The sequence below is a fragment of the Zootoca vivipara genome, chromosome 16 (assembly GCF_965207765.1).
Source record: "Zootoca vivipara chromosome 16, rZooViv2.hap1.1, whole genome shotgun sequence".
Lineage (NCBI taxonomy): Eukaryota > Metazoa > Chordata > Lepidosauria > Squamata > Lacertidae > Zootoca > Zootoca vivipara.
Genome location: NC_142599.1, coordinates 41,686,982 through 41,709,946, shown reverse-complemented (window position 1 = coordinate 41,709,946; position 22,965 = coordinate 41,686,982). Strand labels below are relative to the sequence as shown.

Here is a 22,965-nt window from a genome sequence, read left to right as displayed (position 1 = left end):
AGCTAGAGCATTAAAAAAGAAAAAGAAATCAATAATGAAACCCGACAGAAGGGTGTGGGATGCCCACCCCCCTCTTCCAGTAGGTGGCGCTGTTGGCACACTCATTGGGGGCAGCCAGAGCAGAAAGAGGAGAGAGGGGGCTTCTGCCAGGCAGAGACCAAAGGAGGCTTCTTGAAACCATAAAATTCCTATGCACAGGGGGAAGATGGGTCCCCACCCTCCTGCAGGTGACAAACCCCTGCCCCAGTACTGGGAGGAGATGAGCCACAGGGCTCGGTGGACACCTGCTCAGCATGCAGAAGGTCCCAATCAGGGCCGGCTCTAAAGCAAGGCTGGGTGGCAAGGCTGGGTGGCCAGACAGCCGCGGTGGGAAACGGGGCGGGGAGAGCGCTGGAGCAATCTTCGCACCACGGCACTCGGGCGCCTGATATGCTTAAGACGGCCCTGGTCCCAAGTTCCACCGCTTGGCATCATAATCTAGGGCTGGCCATGCCACCTGCCTGACAATATTGAGCTGGCTGGCTCAAGGGCCTGACTCTGCCTGAGGCAGCTCTCTCTGCCCTTTCTTCAGAACAATGAGGACCATAAAACACCCGTCCTGAGAGACCTGCATTGGCTCCCAGTACGTTTCTGAGTACAATTCAAAGTGTTGGTGCTGACCTTTAAAGCTCTAAACTGCCTCCTCTCCACCCCCATCGCTCAGCCCGGACACTGAGGTCCAGCGCCGAGGGCCTTCTGGCAGTTCCCTCCCTGCGAGAAGTGAGATTACAGGGAACCAGGCAGAGGGCCTTTTTGGTAGTGGCACCTGCCCTGTGGAACACCCTCCCATCAGATGTCAAGGAAATAAACAACTATCTGTCGTTTACAAGACATTTGAAGGCAGCCCTGTTTAGGGATGTTTTTAATGTTAATGCTGTATTGTGTTTTTAATATTCGATTGGGAGCAGCCCAGAATGGCTGAGGAAACCCAGCCAGATGGGCAGGGTATAAATAAATAAATAAATAAATAAATAAATAAATAAATAATAATTGGTGTGGCTCCGTGGCAGAATGTCTGCTTTGCGTAATAAAGGTCCCATTGCAAGCAGGGAGAGGCACTGCCAGTCCGTGTAGACAATATCAAGCTAGATGGATATCAATGGCCTGCCTGGGCACCACACAGCTTCCAGAGTTCCACATCGAGACACATAAAGGGGGCGGGAGACAATGCTTCTTTATAACCTCTGTTCTTACAAGGCTCTCTATTGGTATTCCTCTGCTGTATGGAAGAATCTAAAGTTTGCAGAGGAAAATATCCTTTTGAATTATATGCCCAAGAAATGCTAACAAAGGGACAATAGGAATGGACTCCCTGCGCCCAAGGTAAGTACAGAAAAAAAGACAGGTATTGATGAACTGGAAAAATAAAAAAAAGACTGATTGTAAGGTGAACATCATATTTCTTCTAGTATGTCAGGCCATGGGTCCCTCTAGCTCAGGATTGACTGCACTGGCTGGCAGCCGCTCTCCCGGGTTTCAGGCAGGCGACAGTCCCAGCCTTGCCTGGAGATGCTGCCAGTGGGGATTGAGCCTGCTGCCTTCTGCATGCCAGGCCAATGCTCTCCCCACTGAGCTACAGCCGTCCTCCATGTTACAGCCAGGAGCAGCCAGGCTGGAGGCGAAGAGACTGAAAGGGAAAGAGGCTCAGGTCCTGGGGCGAGCGTTGCTTTGGGAAGCCAGCTGAAAGCACAACGTTGGCAGCCAAGACCCCCCAAAAGGCAATTTCGCAACCCCAGAGAAGAAAAATTCAGGGTGCAAAGCAAAGCTCTTTTGCAGGACAAAAATAACAGTGCAGGCCACCTCCAGGAGCGCCACCACGCACATACAGGCTAGGTGACCCTTAGGAGTCCCTTCCGATGGCACAATTCTCTGGTTCTGTATGCGCCCAGCCAGCCTCCTACCTTTGAGGCCTTGCCCCATCCCCAGGGCGAGGCCATCCTTCGTCCACTGCACGATCCCGGAATAGTTCAGCACCACGCAAGAGAGCACAATCCTCTGCCCGGCCACCACCGTCTGGTCCTCAGGCTCTTCGACAAAGCGGGTCTGCAGAACTGGAGAGAGAAAGAGGCACAAGAGTTTGAGAACGCAACCCAAATAGGCCAAATTATGCCCTATGAAGTCATTGCTGTTATTGTTCTATCAATATGTGTTTGACTGTTTTAATTAAAGCATAATTATTATTAATCCAGTGGTGGCATTATGGTTAGAGAGTTGGATTAGGACCTGGGGGGGGGACCAGGGTTCAAATCCCCAATTGGGCAGTGAAGCTCACTGGGTGTGACCCTGGACCAGTCACTGCCTCTCAGCCCAGCCCTACCTCACAGGGTTGTTGTTGCAGGGATTAAAAGAGATGGGGAAGAACCACGTCTGGCACCTGGAGCTCCTGGGAGTAGAAAAGATGGGGCAGGAGGGCGACCAATAAATAAACATAAGAAATAAGTTGACCTATTGTCAGCAGCTTTCCTGCCTTTGCTGGAGGAGAAGTGGGGGTACTTGGGCAGCATCGAAGTGCACTGAAGCGCCTTGTGCGTGTTATTTCCTCTAATCGCCATCAGGCGGCGCTATCCCTTAAGTGTGCTGTTAACAAAGTGGTGTAAAGGCATTGCGGCTTGCAGACAGGGAAGCACCAGAGAGCTAAACACTTTGGTTTTTTTTACTTCTTCACACTTTGCTGTTCTACTTCCACCACCAGAAGACGCAGGCGCTAATGGGGACCCGACACCAGCAGAAGTCGATGCATGCACGGGCGCTTCCCCCCTCACCTCCCTGTGCCTGACAGCACCCGTGTCGCCCTCTCTCCGAAGGCTTGTGGGTGCAAAGTGCAACTCGCTCTCCCCGCCTCTCTCTCTCTCTGCCCGGGAGGAGAGAGAAAGATCAGGTCGATAGCGGTAGATTTTTCCCTTTCTTTTTATCTAGAGCAGCAGCGGTCGTCACATGGCACCCAAATGAACCGCCAGCCCTGGGGTTACAGGGAGATTGATCGGCAGCGGGGAGCAGGCCCCCCTCCCCAACGTCAGCCTCTCTCGGCGGGCAGAGGGAGGCTGCCTGGGCTCCGGGGACAGAGAACCAGCTGCATTTGCCCACCGACTTCAAACGAAGTCACAAAAAGGGGAAAGAAAATAGGAATACAATAGGCAGATTCTTGGAGAGAGGAGAGGAGCAGTTTTTCTTTGCAGCCCAGGCTGGCAGCCTGTACTTGGAGGTTTGGAGAAATGTTTTGGAATCAATGCAATAAATTAAACCCCAAAGCCACCATCCCTCCCAACATCAAACTAGTGACCCACACTTGTTTGTTTTAAACCCCTCTTTTCCCAACATGGTTTGGCCCAGCTGTTGAAGGCTCTCCTCTGTAGATCACTTGCTTGGCATGCAGAAAGACCCCAAATCAATCAGCCAAAGGCATCACCAGGTTGGGCTGGGAATGCCCCCCCCCGGCCTGAAATCCTGGAGAGCCACTGCTGCCAGTCAGTGCAGGCAAGACTGAGCTCATGGGACCAATTCAGTAGATGGCAGCTTCTTACCCTGCTGTTTGGGAAGGTCTGTAGCTTAGTGGGAAGAGCGCCTGCTCAGCATGAGGAAGAGGAGGAGAAGGAGAAGGAGAAGGAGAAGGAGAAGGAGAAGGAGAAGGAGAAGGAGAAGGAGAAGGAGAAGGAGAAGGAGAAGGAGAAGGAGGAGAATACCCTGCCCATCTGGGTAGCTCAATTCCCAGGCAGAATCTCAAGGCAGGGCTGGGGGAAAGCTATTATCTGCAATCACTGCTAGTGCCAGCATCTTGCCAATGTTCCTATTTAAATCCATAACAACTGAGTGGGGGTCTTGAACCCTGATCTCTCCCGGGGCCTACCCTGACACTCTTGCCAGGACACCACACTGGCTTTCAAACAACTCATCCATCCCACCTGCAGGCTCCCAGCCCAGAAGGCATTGGCTTTTTTTAAGCAAGCACTTGTATCAAAAATAATTTGCAGTGGGTTTAAAAAGAAACAAAACCACAACACACCAACACGTCACCCAACTCATTGGAGATGCTTTTTGAGTTGACGAAGTTTTTTTATATAAAAAATCAATTAATCTAGTCAGTTAAACTCGATTAAAGGCTACAGCACCAGCAAATGCAGACAAGTTTTGAGCGAGGGGACCACAAGGGGGACTGAGGCTTGGTCCTCCTCCTGCTGTGAAGGCCATAAGACTGTAAGAAGAGCCTGCTGGATCAGGCCAAAGGGGGCCCATCTAGTCCAGCGTCCTCCTCTCGTGGAGGCCAACCAGATGCCTAAAAGGGAAACCCACAGGCAGGATCCGAGCACAAGAGCAACTCTCCCCTCTTGCGGCTTCCAGCAACTGGGATTCAGAAGCACGGCTGTCCAGCTGCGAAGGGCAGAGGCAGCCTTTGGGGCTAAGTAGATCCTGGCTCTGCTTAGGATCTACTTAGTCTGGCATGCTGTTCTCACAGTGGCCAAGCATTGCCTGTGGGAAACCAGAAAGCAGGGTCTCTCTCTCTCTCTCTCTCTCTCTCTCTCTCTCTCTCTCTCTCTCTCTCTCTCTTATGTAAAGGGGGGAAGGGGGGAGCAGGAGGAGGAGCAGACAAAGATTCCCCTGCCATGCAAATGTCCTTGGTGATAAACAGCCCAGGAACTTTCCTTCTGCTCTGCCTCTCAAGCTCCTCAAGGCCCAGGGAGGGTGAGGGGTGGGGTGGGGTGTTGTCCTCTGAGCTGAAAGCAGAGAGCTAAAATAAAAAAGAAAGCGGGCAGTGCGGTGCACTGGTTAGTGTCAGGTTAGGACCAGAGCTCAAAACCTCCCACTCAGTTTGCTAAGTCAAAAAATGACCAGCTATAGCAAGCCCGAGACAGCGAGACCAGCCTGGGATGCCGATTCAAGGGCTAGAACAGCAAGGTTTTCCAGCGAGAAACAGGAAAGTGAGAAGTGAGGCAAGATAAAATTATATGTGGCCTGGAGAAAGCAGGTGGAGAAAAGTTTTCTTCCCCCTCTCATAACGCTCAAACTGGTGGGCATCCAAGGAAGATGTGTGTGGGGAAGTTCAGGAGAGATACAAGAAAGTCGTTCTTCACACCAACACATAAACCAGGGATGTTGGCTCCGTGGGTTAGAGATGTTCCTGAGAACACCAAGGTTGCAGGTTCATATGGGACGGCTGCCCATTCCTGCTTTGCAGGGGGTTGGACTAGATGATCCTTAGGGTCTCTTCCAGCTCTACGGTTCTATGAACTCTCTTCTGCAGGAGGCAGTGACGGCCACCAACCTAGATGGCTTTAAAAGACAAATTCATGGGGGAGAAGAGGGCTGTCGATGGCTCCTAGCCAGGATGGCTCTGCTCTGCCTCCCCAGTCAGAGGCAGCCGTGCTCCTGAAACCACAGGAGGGGAGAGTTGTTCTTGCCCTCGGGTCCTGCTTACACGTCTCCCTTTGGGGCACCTGGCTGGCCACGGTGAGAACAGGAGGCTGGACTAGATGGGTCCAGCAGGCTGTTCTTATGTTCATTCTGTGTTTTTTAAATATAATATTTATTAAGTTTCCATTTTATACTATTAAAACACATTCATATTTTCCATAATATTTGTTCAAATAAACTGTTGACCTCCCTCCCTCCCATCTCATGGTTACCTTAATTCTTTTTTATATCATAGCATTTGTACTTCTTCCTCTTTACATTATGTCCCTTCATTTATCAAAAATTGTAACCAATACAGTATGTAAAAAGGTATATCATCATCATTACAAGTCTTCTTCATTAAGTCCTGCCATTGTTGTTAATTGCCTGCAATTGTCCTTCAAGTATTCTATAAATTTACTCCAGTCTTTTTGGAACGTTTGATCACGGTTCATTCTGGGATGCATATTCCAGAGTTAGAACCATGAACTTCTCCAGCCACCGCCACCCACAGCCCAGTTGTCCTTGGAGGAAGGAGCTTCCCCTTTCTATCTCTGAGCATTGCTGGGTTTTTGGAGTTTTGCAGCTGGGCAATCTCCGCCCCGCAGGGAGGTTGTTCTTTGAGGCTGGAGGAGGCCCCCAAAGACCTCTCCTTCCCCCCTTCCCACCGCTCCGCCTCCTTAATCTCATCCTAGTTTCCCACAGAGTCAGAGGTTGGGAGGAGCCTTCCAAACCAGGGGAATTCAATAGGATTTCACACAAACTTTATGCAGTCCTTTGATCCTGTGTGTGTGTGTGTGTTTGTGCAAGTGTGTCTTCACCAACTCTACTTGGACAGACCCTTCAGTGACATTCGGGGAAGGGGGGAGGCAGGCCTATGAGGAACAGAAAGGAGAGAGAAAGCAGAATGAAAGAAAGACATGAAGGAGCTCAGAGGGAGGAAGGTGACAGGAGCAGGGGAGATCAAAGTGACGACAGGCACGTCAAGAGAGCAGGTGGGGAGGCTGCAATGAGGGGAAAAGATCAGAGCAAGGGAGGGAGGAGCAGAGAGGGAGGAAGAGCGAGGAGAGGAGATCACAGGAGAAGCAGATCCTTGGCTAGGAAGCAGCTAGCTGTCTACTCAAAGTAGACCAAGTGAAATTAATGGACCTTAACGGGGCTTCTTATAAGTGAATGTGTCACCACCATTTTGGCCATTCTCAGACTGGGCTAGTCCCAATGGCCTTCTGTCTCACTGTGTGGGGTTGGCCAAATACATTATACCAGTCGCTGGACCCAACAGGAAGCGAGAGGGCTCTGGTGCCTGGATCCTGCATGCGAGTTTTCCGGGGCAGAATACCACCTTGCCCTGTCCTGCTTCTCCATCCACCCTTCTGTCTCTGCTGAAGTGGCACCGGCACCCATTTCAGGCCAGATCTTGCCAGATTTCGGGCATGATTCGGGACGATCAGGGCTGTCTTTACCAGGGGTGCAAGGGGTGCGGGGTACCCGGGCGCCATTTTTTTGGGGGGGGGAAACCAGGCGCCCGCCGCTGAAGCTGCCTAAGCTCTTAACTATCTACCTGTTATGAAATAATAAAGAATTTTGATCAAGCTAGAAAAACAAAATACATGCCGTATTTTTCGCTCCATAAGACACACTTTTTCCCTCCTAAAAAGTAAGAGGAAATGTCTGTGCGTCTTATGGAGTGAATGCGTGGTCCCTGGAGCCAAATTGCCCAGGGGCGAAAGGAGGCAGATCATTATATATATATATATATATATATATATATATATATATATATATATATATGAAAGAGCTAAAGGCTAACAAGAGGGAAAGAGGATGTTGAAAGGAAGCTGCACAGCAGCTGATTGCAAGAGATCGGGGAGGGAGATAAGGGATGCTAGCTCCCTTCCCGGCCCCACCCCCTTGCCCAGGCCTCCATTGTTGAATGTTTCCCCAGCGACATGCAACTGGCTGATTAAATTATATGTCTGGAAACTGTAGAAATGGCTCCCTTTCCTTTCCTAAAGAAGCTGCAGAACTGTGAGTTGAACCCCATGAAAACAGGATTTTCCCCCTTTGTAAGGTAAGCTCAACAACTTTGAGCTGATCCTCAAAAAAATGGACCTTCCCCCCTTTGCAAAAGAAGCTGCACTACTTTGAGCTGATCCCCCCAAAAACAGGGCTTTTCCCCTTTCCTCCTCCAAAAATTAGGTGCGGCTTTTGGTCAGGTGCGTCTTATGGAGCGAAAAATACATACGTTGTATACCTAGGTAATGCTGAACTGTATACCTGTCGTTTCACTAAAAGACTTTTGACTTTGTGTGCTCATTTACCAAAGACGTGCCACGCCAGTGGCTGCGCTTGTCATTCACAACTGGCGGTGTTTGACTCAATGACGGCGCTTGTCATTCTCAACAGCACTGTGCACATGAAATTAATGTAATATAATATAATATAATATAATATAATATAATATAATATAATATAATATAATATAATATAATATAATATAATATACTACCAATTTGAGGGCTAAACTAAATTTGGGGGTGCTGGGCGGATCTTTGCACCCCGGTGGTGCATATGCTAAAGACTGCGCTGTGGCCAATCCTGGGTGCCGCTCGTGTGCCAGTGGTGGAGGTGGCAGGGCAGGCAGGGTGCCCGCGGGTCTGCCACTTTGGAGGAACTGATCAGCTATGGTGCGAAGAGGATGCTGGACCAGATGGGCCCCCTTTGGCCAGGCTCTTCCTCTGTCCTTATGGAACCTCTAGGTGCTGAGGCTGTCTATCTGGATTCCTAAGATCTTAGTGGTATTTGGCCCCTGTGAGAACAGAAGGTCAGACTAGATAAGCTGCCATTGGCCCGATCCAACAGCCAGGTTCTTATTAGGTTTGGATGTGGACAGGGAAAACTGGGTTCTTTCCCGTCCCCCATTTTTGAGACTTCAATTCCATTGCAGAATGTGTGTGTGTGTGTGTGTGTGTGTGTGTGTGTGTGTGTGTGTGTACAGTACCCAAGTGTGTATTGAGAGGGAGAGGAGCCATTGTTGGTTTGCCGTAATTACACCTCGTACCGATGACATTTCAAGCAGATTAAAATGATAAACCGCACTGTAATCATAGCTAAAAAGCAGGCAGAAATAAGGTTTCTGAGGAGAGGGAGGCAGAGAGAATAGCCATTTATTCCTCCCTTCCCTCTCCTGGGCTTAATAATGCATACGCATCCAACGAAAAAATTGTCAGATGAAAAGATGTGCGGGCTTCTTCATCTGCTCAGCACAGAGAGAGTAAGAGGTACGAGGAACCTTTTTCAAAAGGTGCTTGCCAGAGGGCATTTCCCCCCTCGCATATCTCCTGCCGCCTAAAAACCTCCAAACATATAAAATAAAATAAGAATACAAAAAAGGCACATTTCCTTCCAGCGTGGAAAGCACACGTTCAACTGCTCAAACACTGTTAATTCTCCAGAATTTCCAAACTCTGCAGAACAAAGATATCAGCCTTTCCAAGCTGGTACCCGGAACAGCAGGACGGCAATCAAGATTCAACCCATTGGAAGAGGCAGGCGGGGAGCAGCCGCCATTTTTAATGGGGCGAAAACGCAGGGCCTTCGGCAGGCGGAAATGAACAGGTGAAGCATGTCCCCGGAATGGGAACGCAATGAGGAGGAAAACTCCTGTTAATATCTGGTGGCGAAAGATATGGAGCGTGTTTGTGTGTGTATTAGGTACATTGCCATCGCTCTCTCGCTCTCTCTGAGCGCACACTCCTCCTGCCTGCCAGCGGAAGGAATATGCAGGAAGGAAACTAGCATGTGAAGGACCTCACAGGCCCAGCAGATGTTGCTGGACCTCCCCACTCCAGCCAGGGGGCGGCGGGTGCTGCAAGTCCTGAAGCCTGAAAGGCATAAGGCTCCCCACCCCCTGATTCCAGGAGAAACCCTGGTCTGTAGGCATCCAATGCTGCTCACCGGCAAGGTTTTTAAAGCAGAAATGGGGGGACGTTGCCAGATAGCTGGATCACAACTCCCAGCAGCTCCAGGTGTGATGATGGGAGATGGAGTCAAACAACTTCGGAAGGCTTCTGGTTCCCCCTTGCAAACATCAGAAAAGCCCCATTGGGTCAGACACATGGGCGTAGCCAGGATTTTTGTTAGGGGGGGGCAGAACCTCAATCAGTCATGAATTTTTACTGATTTGGGGGGGCAGCTGCCCCTCCCTGCCCCCCTGGCTACACCCATGGTCACACAGAAGGTGGGTCCTTCAGCACTTACTCACAGAGCTTTCCCCCAACACCCTTCACTGTATCTGAAGAAGTGTGCACGCACACGAAAGCTCATACCAAAATATAAACTTAGTTGGTCTTTAAGGTGCTACTGAAGGAATTTTTTTATTACCCTTCACTATGTGATGGTCCTTTTAAAACTGGACAGAATAGAATGATTGCCATGACCTACCTTGCAGGGCTATTGTGAGAGGCAGGAGAATTTTTTTTTAAAAAAAAAACTGCACAGGACCCTGCAAAACTGTCAAGAGGGAGTGTGTTTGATGCATTCTGCATGGCAAATGCCAAGCCTCCTCTCCCTTCGCATGCCCTGCTTCTTGCACACACACAAGTAGAAAAACACTCCTGGTTTTCCAACAGCCCACAAATCAGGGTCCCTCTGCAAACAGAACAGTTATATACATGATGAGTAACACACTGCAGAGGGAGTTCATTTAGCCCTGTTGTCGCTTCTTCCCAGATAAGAGCAAACACCGCAGCCGTATCGATTATCGAGCCAAAGAAGAAAATAATGGCTAAGGCAGATCGCAAGAAATCATTTATGTACAAAGACTCCGATTCTTGCTCCAGAAACTAGGCACTCAGAGACACACATGGGAGCGGGGAGAGAAGAGAGCCCCAGGCAGCTGTGGAGTCGGCAACTGGGCAGCCTCTGGGCCAAAATCTGACCTAAGTCATGCAGCCAGCTGACCTATCAACTATGTGGGAAGAACACTCTCATCTAAGACCTCCTGACATTTCAGATGTGGGAAGGGCTGAAAGTGTGAGCGTGCACCTGCTTTGCATCCAGAAGGTCCCGGTTTCAATGGTGTCTTCAGGCAGAGCTGGGGATAGGATCCTGTCTGCAGTGTCAGAATACCCCTGCCGATGCCTTGTGCCCAAGGGTGTGACTTGGTATAAGGCTTCTTGTCACGTTCCTGTCTAAATGAGTGCTCTTCTCAGAACCATGAGGACTAGAACCTGACTTGAGAAAGGCCGTAGCCAATGTGGGGCTTTCGAGATGTGGCTGGACTGCAGCAGCTGTCTCTGCAAAGCTTTCGTCTTACGCCAAAAGTGCAGTGGGTTCACCCTGCTCTTCTGCTTGAAAACATACTTTAAGACCATGTCAGGGGGGAAAATCAAATGGAATAAGTGAAGTTCATTCTTTATTAGAGGAAACGAGGTCTGCCCAGCAGTGCCAAGACGAATGGGCTCAGCAACTCTTCTCGGATGGTCATGCCCTTAGAAGGCAGTTGGGGAGGCTTAAGGTCCTCTCATTCCCACAGCTGCCTCCATGGCTTCCACCCTGGTCCTTCTTCCCAAGGAATCTGAGACTCCTTCCAGGGGCTGCCTTTGCTCCTCCCTCTTCACATCTCTTCTGGTCCTGGGAGACCAGCAGGGAGGGGAGTTAGTTACAGCAGACCCCCGGCCTCTTCCCCAGAAGGACTCCCCTCTGCCTCTTGGCCCTCCTCCTCTCTCCTGCTTCAGCTTCTGATTCTGAACTTCTCTCTGCCACAGACTCTCCCTGCTCACTAAACCGGGTCACCCCTTCAGCTTCTGACACTGCCTTCTCCCTGTCTTCTCCCTCGGGCTCTGAGCCTTCTTCCCTAGGGGGCTCCGCAGCTACTGCCTCACACCATTCCTTTGCATCCAACCAGTCCATGACGCTACCCTTGCTTTAGATAAGTGCACAGAGCCCCTGTTCAATCTCTGACACCTCCAGGCAGGGCTAGGAAAACACTTCTTCCAAAAGCCCCAGAGAGCTGATGCTGGTTGACAGTACTGAGCTAGGCAGACTCTCCTTTGGTGCTAAACTTGGTTCCCTCTTACCTCCTGCTAGTCGGCGTCACCAAGAGGCCCAAAGGACTAAAAGAACAATCTTTGGAAGGCAAGTTATCCCGAATGTATGCAAATGCTATGCAGATGGGATTCTGGGTCGGGTCAGCCCCTGCCACAGTGGCCCCCTTTTGAAGGTTACTGGAAAGAGCCTGGCGCCTCGCCCAGGGCGCCTCGCGGCTGTGCAAACACCACCGGGCCTTGGCAGCTGTGCCACGGTGACAGGCCACGCCGTACGATCCGCAGGGAAGCCCTGCCGCGGCTCAAGACATTTCGAAGTAGGCTGAACAAAGCCTCAGAGGCCAGCAAAGAGGAGGAGGAAGGGGGGGGACTGGGAATGCTCCGTCTTCCCCAAAGGGCGAAGCGAGGGAGGGAGGGAGACTCACGAAGACCTAATGAAGGAGCTGCTCCATCCTCAACCCCAAGGGAATGGGGGGGGGCGAGGGAAGATTCACGGCATTGGCTCTCCCCAGCAGACCAACCCAACCCAAAGCCCTTCGACTTGCTCACCACTGGGAACACAGGAACACCCAGGAAGCTGCCAGATACTGAGACAGACCATTGGCCCATCAGGTTCAGTACTGTCTACACTGGCTGGCAGCAGCTCCCCCGGATTTCAGGCAGGAATTGAACCCAGGACCTTCCGCTGGCAAGGCAGGTGGTCCACTACACAACTCCCCAATGCTTTGCACACTTTTTGGGATCCTGCAACTATGCAGAAATGTACTTATTTTACATGAGAGATGCATAGGAATAATAGGCGCTTTCCGGGTGGTGGCATTTAAAAGCACCAAAAAGTGTAATTTTATGTTTTAAAAATGCGTTGTTTACATAAAACATACATACAAAGGGTGGCACCCGACTAAGTCCTTCTTAAACAGCAGACCCACTGAAATTCAATGATCTAAGATTATTATTGACTGATTACCTGCCCTTCACCTTAAGGTCCCAGGGCAATTCACAACATGAAAGCACCCAATTAAAAACAATCTTAAGCAACTTTACTTACTTAAGCAATCTTAAGCAAGAGGAGTTGCGTTGATTATTTTTTTAAAAGTTTGCTGTCTCTGCTCTGAGCAGGACAGTGCGTGCAACCCCAAAATGCGTCCTGCTCAATAAATGACTTTTAATGTGATATTTCCAAAGACAGAATCCACATGAACAGAAAAATACCTATTGCTGTAAGACTGAAACGAGCAGAATCCATTGCTCTGCCCATCTCTACAAGCCCCTCCCCCTCACAGTCCCAAGGGTGGGCGGGGCTGATGCTATTCTATCTATCTTCCTATATGAATACAAACGGAAGGCTGTCATCATGCAGCCCCCCATGGGAGGCTCTGCATCACCATCCTGGAGTTGCATGAAGTCACAGTGCAGCCGCTGTGGCCACCCCCCAACCCTTGCCCCTCTTCCTACCCCTGTGACTCAAGAGGAAGCCAGAGTGATGTCAGCACCAGCAAGCAGCACCTTTTGGGGAGAGAGGGAGTCCTCTGTTTTGGCAGAGGCCGTGGAGTGTGTTAAAAGTGTTTCCTTGTCGCTGAATCGCTGAACGAAGGCATTATGTTAAAAGAGCGAAGGGGTGGCGGGGGGGGGGGTGCTCCTTCCAGAAAAGTGTGTCTGCTTAAAAGGCATGCTGTGTTTGGCCTCACCTCAGCCCAGCGCCGAACGTCGCAAAGTGGCAGCGAGTTAAATTATTCAAGCCTTCTGTGCCAGACTTGCTCTGCCAGCCCTTTCCGTGCCCCACCCCTCTTTCAGAGCAGGGTTTGGCTTCTGAGGGCAAATGGAGCCCCCCCCCATGCAGCACGATTTGTGGGTCAAGGAGAAACCCAAGCCTTGGCGATGGGCATGCCAACAAACACACAAACAAACCTAACTTTCCAAACATAAGGACTACAAACACAAGGATGTGGGGGGTCGGCGGGTGAAATGAGAACTAAGCAGAGGCTTGACAGGCATATGTCAAGAATGCTTTGATGGTGTTTCCTGCTCAGCAGGGGGTTGGACTGCATGGCCCTTGTGGTCTCTTCCAACTCTACGATTCTAGGTTCCCAAGATGCAGATTTCTGGACTTTTGTGAAGTCACAGGCTACAAGGAGACCTCTGCTGGTCTGCCTACCTAAGGGTGACCCTTGTTGAGAAGTTTGGAGGGGGAAATTTCCTCTTCTGTCTCATGTGACTCCTGCATTGTAGGGGGTTGGACTAGATGACCCTTGGGGTCCCTTGCAACTCTATGATTCCATGAATCATCCTACTGGAAACAGGGTTTACCTAGCAGAAGTGGTAGGCAGCAGTTTTCAGGAGGCAGAAAGAAAAAGCCTCATTCTCCACAAGTGTTGGTGGGGCTCATTGCCACAGGCATTGAAGCCTGTGCCAGATTAATGGAGCCTCCTGGCTCTAAGGCAGTCTACCTTTGGGCAGCATTTGCTGGGGAGCAACGTCAGGAGAGTCACTGCTGTTGCATCAGGTTGGCTGCTGTGAGAACAAGATACTGGAGTGAGATGGGTCTCTCCTTTGGTCCAATAGGTTGACAAGGCCAAGGGAGTTTTGTTGCCGCAGCAGAGTGAGGAAAATCCCCTTCCACGCAATTTGCGGAGTTCACTCTCGAAATCCTCATTCAGAGGGGAGAGGGGCTGCAGAACACTAGGTTGGCAAGACCTCCTTATTTTCAGGCCTCTCTCTCTGGTTGTGAAAAAAACATTCCTCCTGCCAGGCTCCTCAAATAAAACCAAGACTTATTGAGCCCATGTGCATGGAGATGCCTTTCTCTCTCTCTCTCTCTCTCTCTCTCTCTCTCTCTCTCTCTCTCTCTCTCTCTCTTCCCTCTCTTTTGCAGAACTCCGAAGATCCACCTTCTGGGGGTGGCAGCCCCTGCCATATGCCCAGCTGCGTTGGGCCAGGACCTCCTCCTCGACTGCTCCCTTGCCCACAAGTGCAAGGGGAGGCTGATCAAGAGAGGGGGGAGCTGAGCAGAGAGGGGTGCGGGGGGGGAGCACCCATCACTACCCCTTGGCCAAAATACCAGGAAGAGAGTGGAGAGAGAGAGAGAGAGAGAGAGAGAGAGAGAGAGAGAGAGAGAGAGAGAGAGAGAGAGAGCCCAGCTGGGTGAGTGGAGGGTGGTGAGGAAAGGGAGATGGCAAGAGAAAGAGGGGGGGGCGCTCACTCGAGGCCTTGTCTCCCTCTATTTATCAAATGAAGGTCTGATTAAACCCCGGGGCTCCCGGCTTCTCTCTCCCTCTCTCTCTTCTCGCTATTAAACTCAGGATTCAAAAAAAAGCCTTTTATTCACACAGACAGCTTTCAGATGGAACTAAATCTCCCTGCACTAGACTCCCTCCCTGCCTCTCTCGCTGCTTTTAAATTTAAGCCTTTTCCCGCAAGCCGTTCGCTGCTCCCGATGGATGTGTGGGTGGGTGTGGTGGACGGGGGGGGGGGTCGGCTCTGAATAAAAATACTAATATCCTACTAAGTTATACTCAGAGTAGACCCTTTGGAATGAATAAGCCCGAGTCAGTGGCTCGGCTCTGCACAGAAGAAACTTTGGGAACAACTTAATACCTACAAACCAGGGGCAGTGTGGTGTAGTGGTTAGAGTGCTGGGCTAGAACCTGAGAGAGACCAGGGTGTGAATCTTCCCACTCTGCCATGAAGCTCATTGGGCATGATCTTGGGCTCAGTCACTGCCTCTCAGCCTCGCAGGGCTGTTGTGGGGATTAAATGAGGAGGGGGAAGACCCACATATGCCACCTTGGGCTGCTCAGGGAAAAGGAAATAAATAAAGGAACAAAGCATGGGGAGAGAAGAAACGAGAATTGTCCCACATCTCTCCCTGCTCTAACAGGAAAGAATTGCCCCGCGACCCCCTCACCACTGCAATGCCAAAGTGGGACACAGAATTGCCCCGTGTCCCTCTCCCCACTGCACTGACAAGCGGAAAGGAGATCTGCTGTGCTGTGAGTAAGCGGAAAGAATTGCCCCGCGTCCCCTGCTGCCTCCCACCCCTGACAGCTAGGGATCCAGCGTTTTGACCCTCGACGTGCCCCACTTTTTCCTCCCAGCCCCCCCAAACAGGAATGGGGATGGGGGGGCACTGCCAGCGGCAAGGCAGCCGGCCGGCCTTTGAAACCCTATTAAGATTCTGCAGCTTCCTTGCTCCCTCTCGCTCTCTCTTCTCCGCCAGCTCTGCGCTCTCGCCATCCCTCCTCCGATGTCCCATCTCTCTCTCTCTCTCTCTCTCCATCCTCCTCTCGCTTCTTATCTCTCGCCATTCTTCCTCTGCCTCTGTCAGCAGCAAACACTATTTCTCTGGCAGGGAGATGTGGAGGAGGGTGAACAGAGGGGAAGAAGAAAAAGAAGAAGAAGAATATTCACTTTGCTCAAAGACAACCAAGGAGGTTGGGGGGGGGGAGAGAATAAAATGCCTGCGCTTCATAAGAGGCTATTAATGAATTTAAATGTGGTTCAACGGAGTGGGGGTGGGGTAGGCTGGGTTCCGTTCCCCCCCCCAGTTTTTGAGATATACCAGGAACAGCCTTGCTGCAAAAGAGTCCAGAAGCTCTCCAGGTTCTTGCCATTTCCAAATTGCCACCCTTTGGGGGCTGGGTGGGGGCTGCTAAGTGTTGAGGGCCATGGTTTAGCTGAAGAACACCTGCTTGGCATGCAGAACGCCCAGGTAGGGTTCGGAAAGCCTCTCGGTCTGAGACTGGGAGAGGTCAGTGCTGCCTGAGATGGACCGAGATGAGAAGGCAGCTTCCGGCGTTCCTATTTAAATCAGCCCATGAATCAGAATCATGAGGACTAGAACCTTACTTTAAGCTTTGAGAGGAAAAGCTGTGTAGCTCTGTTGGCCGAGCACCTCCTTTGCATGCAGAATCAATCTCCAGGCAGGGCTGAGAAAGCCCCCATGTCAGACACTCTGCACAGTTGCTGCTGGTCAGGGTCCATAAGACTGCGTGAGGTGCCCCCATGGCCTGATTCAGTAGAAGTCGCTGGGCTTGGGGGACATAGGAAGCCACCTTCCGCTAACATTGGTTCTGCATTCGGATCCATGAGAACTAGCATCTTGTTTTATTGTTTAGGGGGAAAGGACACAGCTGCTCAGTGGCGGAGCACCTGCTTTGTACACCGAAGGCCCCAATCCCCAGGTAGGGATGGGAGAAGATCCTTGCCTGAAAGCTTGGAGAGCTGCTGCTGCCAGTCAGTGCAAGAAAAACTGGAGTAGCTGGGCTCAGTGGAAGGCAACTTCCTGTGTTCTTATCAACCTGCTACTGCACACATACACACACACACACACACACACACACCAAATCCACAAGGCCCTTTACACCTTCCTGCTTGGTTGTGACAGCTTAAAAACATGCCATGAGCCCTGGAGCGCTGCGTTGACTCAGACACAAAATAGAAGAAGAGGAAGAAGAAACTCTTCCTTGGGGCTATGAAGAGCACCCAACCTCTCCAAAGGAGGCAGCGCAGGCTGCTGAAAGCAGTTTGTTGCGAAAGCAGCTCAGTTTCTAAAAAGAATGGGGGGGGGGGGGAAGCAGGCATTTTTAAAAGGCTGAAAATAATACCCAAAGGAGGCCGGAGGGCAGGGGGAGACACAGGAAGGCAGAGCTGGAAGGCCATGGGAAGGCAGGGCATAGGGTCATAGGACTGTGGAGTTGGAAGAGACCCCTAAGAGTCATCTAGCCCAACCCCCTGCAATGCAGGAATCTCAGCTCAAGCCTCCAGGACAGTTGGCCATCCATCACCCTCTCTTTAAAAACCTCCAGTGAAATCCTTATAATTAAGATGGTTACAGACACAAAATACCTTTTCCTAATAGTCAACAATCTAAGCATATGCGTTATTACACATCATTTCATATCTGTAAGAATTATGAGATACATCCTTTAACACAACTTTGTTAATGTCGTCAGAAATGTTTGTTGGAGCATATACTGCTGTTTTATTTTAATTCTCATTTTATGTAACTCTTGCATGTCATATGAAATGTAATGATATTTTTTAAACAAAAACTTGCAATGAAGGAGAGTCCACCACCTTCCCAAGCTCCAAAATCTTCAGTCCAGCTGAGCTCCAGGGAACGCCCAGGAGAGATCCTTGCGATGGGGAGTATTTACCCCAATGTGCCCCACCCAACATACAAGTAACATGTATCTGGGGGAGGGGTGTCTAAGCAGGTCACCAATTTTCACGAAATGTTCCAGCGGACCTCCTTGGAAAATGGTGGGCAACCCGGCAGACTGCATACGAAACCTGCCCTACAGATTTGGCCCATGTTGCATTTCTTGAGCAGATCAAAAGGAGGCTGTGGACTCTCTCCAGTCCATCCAGCCCAGCACCCTCTTCTCACACAGGGGAAAGCAGCAAGCAGGATTTGAACCCAAAAGCCCTCTCTACTGCTGCCATTTCCAGAAACTGGTACTGAGCCATTTACTGCCTCTGACTGTGGAGGAAGAACATCGCCATCGTGTGGCAGGTGGCTAGCTGTAGCCCTGTCTTCCATGGAGGCTATCCTAACTGGGCACTGACTGGCAGCAGCTCTCTAGGGTTTCAAGCAGCCCTGGACTCCATTGAGTGGAAGGGTGAGATGTAAATTTGAGGAGTAAATAAAAAGAGAAACAAATAGCTGGGGATTGAACTCAGGACCCAGATGCTGGGATTTCTGCATTGCTGGGGGTTGGGCTAGATGACCCCTGGGGTACCCTTCCACTCCTCCGATTCTGTAATTCTCTCAAAAGGAAGATGGCCATGGAGTGCCTTTCCTGAGGACAAACCGCCCCTGGCTTCTCCAGCGCTGCCTGAGGGTAACGATTTCTAAGACGGGCTCATCCATTGTTTATGGCTCATGGGATCTTCGCGGGCAAATACCAATTCATATGGGCAAGATCTGCTGGAGCAAGGAGGTCAGGCTCTGGCGCTGTCTCTCTCTCTCCTGCTGCCCGGCTCTTAAATCTGACAAAGAGGTCAGGCACTCGTGGTCCACCGTAAACCTGAGTTACTGCCAGCCTCTGCGTGTCAGGAAGCTGAGAGGGGTGTTTAAATTCCCCGGAAAGACTGGCGGAGGCCGGAGGGGCTTCCCGTGCTGCTTTTGACAAATGGACGCCTCAGAGCTAGAGCACACACACACACACACAAGCGCTTGTAAATAACCGCTAATTGGCTGCCTGGGGAGAGTTCATAGATAGAGCCACGGAATTGCGGAGGGACGCCTGAGGACATCTAGTCCAACCCCCTGCAAGGCAAGGGTCACAATACTAAAGAATCCCTGTCAGGTGTCCATCCAAGCTCTCTTTAAAAACCTCCCGTGAAGGAGTGCCCACCACCTTTTGAGGCAGCTCTTACAGTCAGAAAGTTATTCTGCAACCTGAAGCCATGGGTTCGAGTCCTACCCTCTGGAGCTGGAGAAAACAAGCTTGCTCCATCTTCTATGTGACAGCCCTCAAGATATTTGAAGATGCCTCTCGTAACTCCTCTCGGTCTCCTCTAAACATACCTAGCTCCCTCAAACTATTTCAGGCTTGGTTTCCCCGGTCCTCTTGGTCTGTCTCTCTGCACACCTTCCAGCTTGCCAATTCTCTTCTTCAATTGTGGACACAGCCTTCCAGGTGTGGTCTGGCCAAGGCAGAATAGAGGGAGGCCGTTCTTCCCTTGACCTGGACCCTCAAATTCTGTTCAGGAAGCCACCCTCTGCATGACCTCAAATCACTGCCACCTTTCTGCATGTGGGTTTCTCTGGAAGGCACACAGTTTCTTTACGTCCCATATTTTCCTTTGAGGAATTTGAGGCAGCACATGGGCTTCTCCTCACATCTCATTTCATTCTCACAACAGCCCTGTGAGGTAGGTTGGGCTGAGAAGCAGGAACTGGCCCAGGGAGCTTTGTGGCTGAGTGGGGATTTGAACCCTGGTCTCCCAGGACTTAGTGAGATGCTCTGAGCACTGAGCCCCACTAGCTGCTTGAACAACTACCCTGGTGTAGACCCGGAAGATCACTCTGATCCCCTGGGAAGGCCTTTTCCTCTGCTGGGCCTGGCATGTGTGTTGCTTCAAATGCCCTGCAAAGACATATATTTGGGGACAGGTTTTCTCTGATCCACAAGACTGGGGCCTTTTAGGGCCATATTCCTGTTTTTATTATCCTGATTTACTGGATTTTATAACGGACCTTGCTTTATTTTTAAGGGAAGGGCCTTAGCTCAGCGGCACATCACCTGCCTTGCATGCAGAATGTCCTGGGTTCAACCTGCATCTCCAAGCACGGTCTGTCCCTTACCTGAAACCTAGGACAGAAGTTGCCAGTCCGTGTAGACAATACTGAGCTAGGTGGACGAAGGGTCTGACTCAGTAGGAGGCAGCTTCCTGCGTTTCCTGTTTCAACCAGGGCTTCAGAACCATGAGGACTGGAGCCTTCTGCTACCAGTCAGTGTCGGCGATCTAGCTGCGCTTCCTCCATTGCAGGGGGTTGGACTAGATGACCCTTGGGGTACCTTCCAACTCTACATTTCTCCGATACGGAGCTAGATGGAGCATAGCTTAGTGCAGTAGCAGGAGCTCTGTTTCAATGCTCCAAAGATCTAACTAGCACAGCAGCAGACTTTCCCCAATAACGGAAATCCAGATTCCCCTGGAGAGAAAGCAGAAGCTTTCGATTCTGTTGCTGCTTAATCTATCGATCTCTCCAGCTGCTCTTTCTGTCCCCGAAGCCGCTTTTAGCTCGGATCATTTGTGTTTTAATGGCCGGGTCGCTGCTGGTCCCCGTTCCCTTTCACACTCCTCCTTTGCAGAGCTGGAAAGTGAGAATGCCATTTTAAAAAATGAACCGAGGCAGCTTTTAAAAGGGTTGCATCCTGCCCTGGGACCTGCTGGTGGTGGAGAGTGGGAAGTACTGTAAATTTAATAATAGCCTAAAACAACAACAGCAGCTCTCCTCTGCGGAGCCTGGTATACACAGATAGACTGCCCCAGAAACTGGAGGATCCGCTCCTCCCTCTTGTGGAGAGCCAGTAGTGGCTTGGTGGTTAGAGTACTGGGCTGGATCCAGGTTGAGAGAATAGGGTTCAAGTCTCCCTACTCGACCATGAAGTTCATTTGGGTGACCTTGGGCCAGTCACTGCCTCTCACCGTGACCTACCTCACAGGGTTGTTGTGAAGGGATAAAATGAAGAGTTTAATACTTAAAGGGTCGGAATCAACCTTAGGCCTGTGCTCATTCCCCCCCAGGTTTCTGGAAAGTTTTGAAGGTCTTCTAAGGGACCGAGTAGCAGAAAGAAAGGGTCTCACTGAGGAATTCTGAGTTACAGAATCAGAGAATGGTAGAGTCGGAAGGGACCCCAAGGGTCATCTAGTCCAACCCCCTGCCATGCAGGAACCACAGCTAAAGATTCCTTGACAGAATTATTGTGGCTAGGAGTTCCACAGATGCCGAACCATAAAAATTCTAGCAGCTCAAATATCTAAATGGGTGTTTGTTATAAATAGAGGGTATGAGGGAACAGTTACCCAGAGGTTTTTTTCTTTTTCGCCCGTTTGGAATGTGTCCTAGAACATGAAAAGCGAATTGGTGCCTCTTGCCTGTCTGAACGGAGGATAGCGAAGGGAGTGTGAGCAGGTGTAGGAAAGAGCAGAGGGAACTGATGTATCTAAGAAGAGCCTGGCTGCTGGATCAGGCCAAATGACTCCTATCTCAGCCAGCCTCCTGCTCTCACAGTGGCCGGATACCCCCAAAAACCTAGGAATCAAGTTAGACTGCCTCTGGAGGTGGAGGTTCCATAAGGAAACAAGAAGAGCCGGGCTGCTGGATCAGGCCAAAGGGGGGCCTGTCTAGTTCAGCCTCTTCCGTTCACCCAGATGCCTCCTTTGGGAAGCCCATGGGCAGGATCTGAGCACAAGAGCAGCTCTCCCTCCAACCATCCTGTGGTTCCCAGCAAATGGCATTCACAGGCTTTCATAGATCATTGATCATTGATCCTAGAATCACCTGGTCCTTCTTCTGAACCACGGAGGCCCCACCACATTTTGCACGCGGCCCCTTGCACGCGGAGGGGAGGTGGCCCCTGCCCTTCTTCCAAAAACTCAAGCGGCCCCCCTAACCTCGCAACTGTTGCCCCAGCCCCAATGATCCTTCCTCTCCTTGTCAGCAGGGATATTTGCACCCACATCTTAGCTGGGACCCCCATATCTAGGGGCAGCCGAGGACAAGAGCCAGCAAGTGACTTGTGACCACTGCAGAGAGAGATTCTCGAAGGCAGCCTCAAGGACTGGAATCCCCTCCGCCCTGAGATCCGCTGTGCTTTGCTGAGAGGTGTGTGTGTGTGTGTGTGTGTGTGTGTGTGTGTCCTCTAATGCAAAGTTATTACAGGCAGCCCCGTCCGCACATAATTATCCTTGCATTCAAAAAACAAAACAAACAAGGGGGAGAGACAGAAATTAGAGCGAGCTTTAAGAAAAAAGGGCTCGTGAGCAATATCAGGAATGACATGCGGATGCAAATATCTCGTGGTTATACTAAGAAATGAATCTCTCTTCGCCTCCCACTGTGGCCTTTCGTAAATAGCAACATATTCAACTGGAACTAAAATTTAAATAAAAATAAAACAAGAGATAATCACGGGAAGGTCTGGCTGTGGGGGTTTGGCCGGGCCAGGACTCCGGTCCCCTTGCACTCTGATGGGTGCCACATAATTCCTCCTCTGCATGTGTAAGAAGTCAATCTTCCAATGCAGTGTGTGAATTTTCAGACGGGGGTTGGACTAGATGACCACTGGGACCCCTGCCAACTCTGCAATTTTATGATCCTATGATTTCGTTGGAGGTTTTCAAATGGACTCCCTTGGGAGGTTGCGGACTTCCCTTCCTTGGAGAATTTTAAGCAGAGGTTGGATGGTCATCTGTCGGGGATGATCTGGCAGAGATCCCTCCATTGCAGGGGGTTGGGCTAGATGACCCTGGGAGTCCCTTCCACCTCCACGGTTCTATGATTCTAGGACACACAGAGCAACATGTGCCCGCATCACGCTAAGGCATCGCGTGTTGAAGCGTGGCCCCTGTGGCATCGACAGGCAAATGGTCCAAAGGCAGAGCTCTCTCTCGCTCTCTCGCTCTCTCTCTCTCTCTCTCTCTATTGCCCACCACCAAAAAGCAGGCAGGCAGCAACTGGGACAGGATGGGGGGGACGACACTGTGGAGAGGGGGAGGTTGAGAGGAGAGAGGATTATTGATGACCATTTTAAGGACTTGAGTACTTTAGGCCAAAAGGGAAAGTAGGAAAATCCCCAGGAAATGGAAGATATTTCTAGGCGGATTAACTCTGAGGCTGTGAGATTCTCTCCCCTCTCAGCCAGAGTGTAATTGGTGTGTGTGTCTCTTTTGGGGGGGATGGAGGGTGCGTTGCTGTTAAGGGGACACATTCATTCAGTTGGGAAAAGGGGGGAGGGTCTGAAGCATTGAACCTGCCCCC

At 50.7% G+C, this 22,965-nt stretch overlaps 1 protein-coding gene across 1 annotated transcript in view; it reads right to left on the bottom strand.

Annotated features, from left to right (window-relative positions):
• KIRREL1 (kirre like nephrin family adhesion molecule 1) overlaps positions 1 to 22,965 on the bottom strand; it is a 94,186-nt gene that overhangs the window by 23,799 nt on the left and 47,422 nt on the right. The window contains exon 2 of the mRNA XM_035098433.3: positions 1,941 to 2,090. Within this exon, the coding sequence (XP_034954324.1) occupies positions 1,941 to 2,090 (150 nt within the window). The remainder of the gene's footprint in view (positions 1 to 1,940; positions 2,091 to 22,965) is intronic.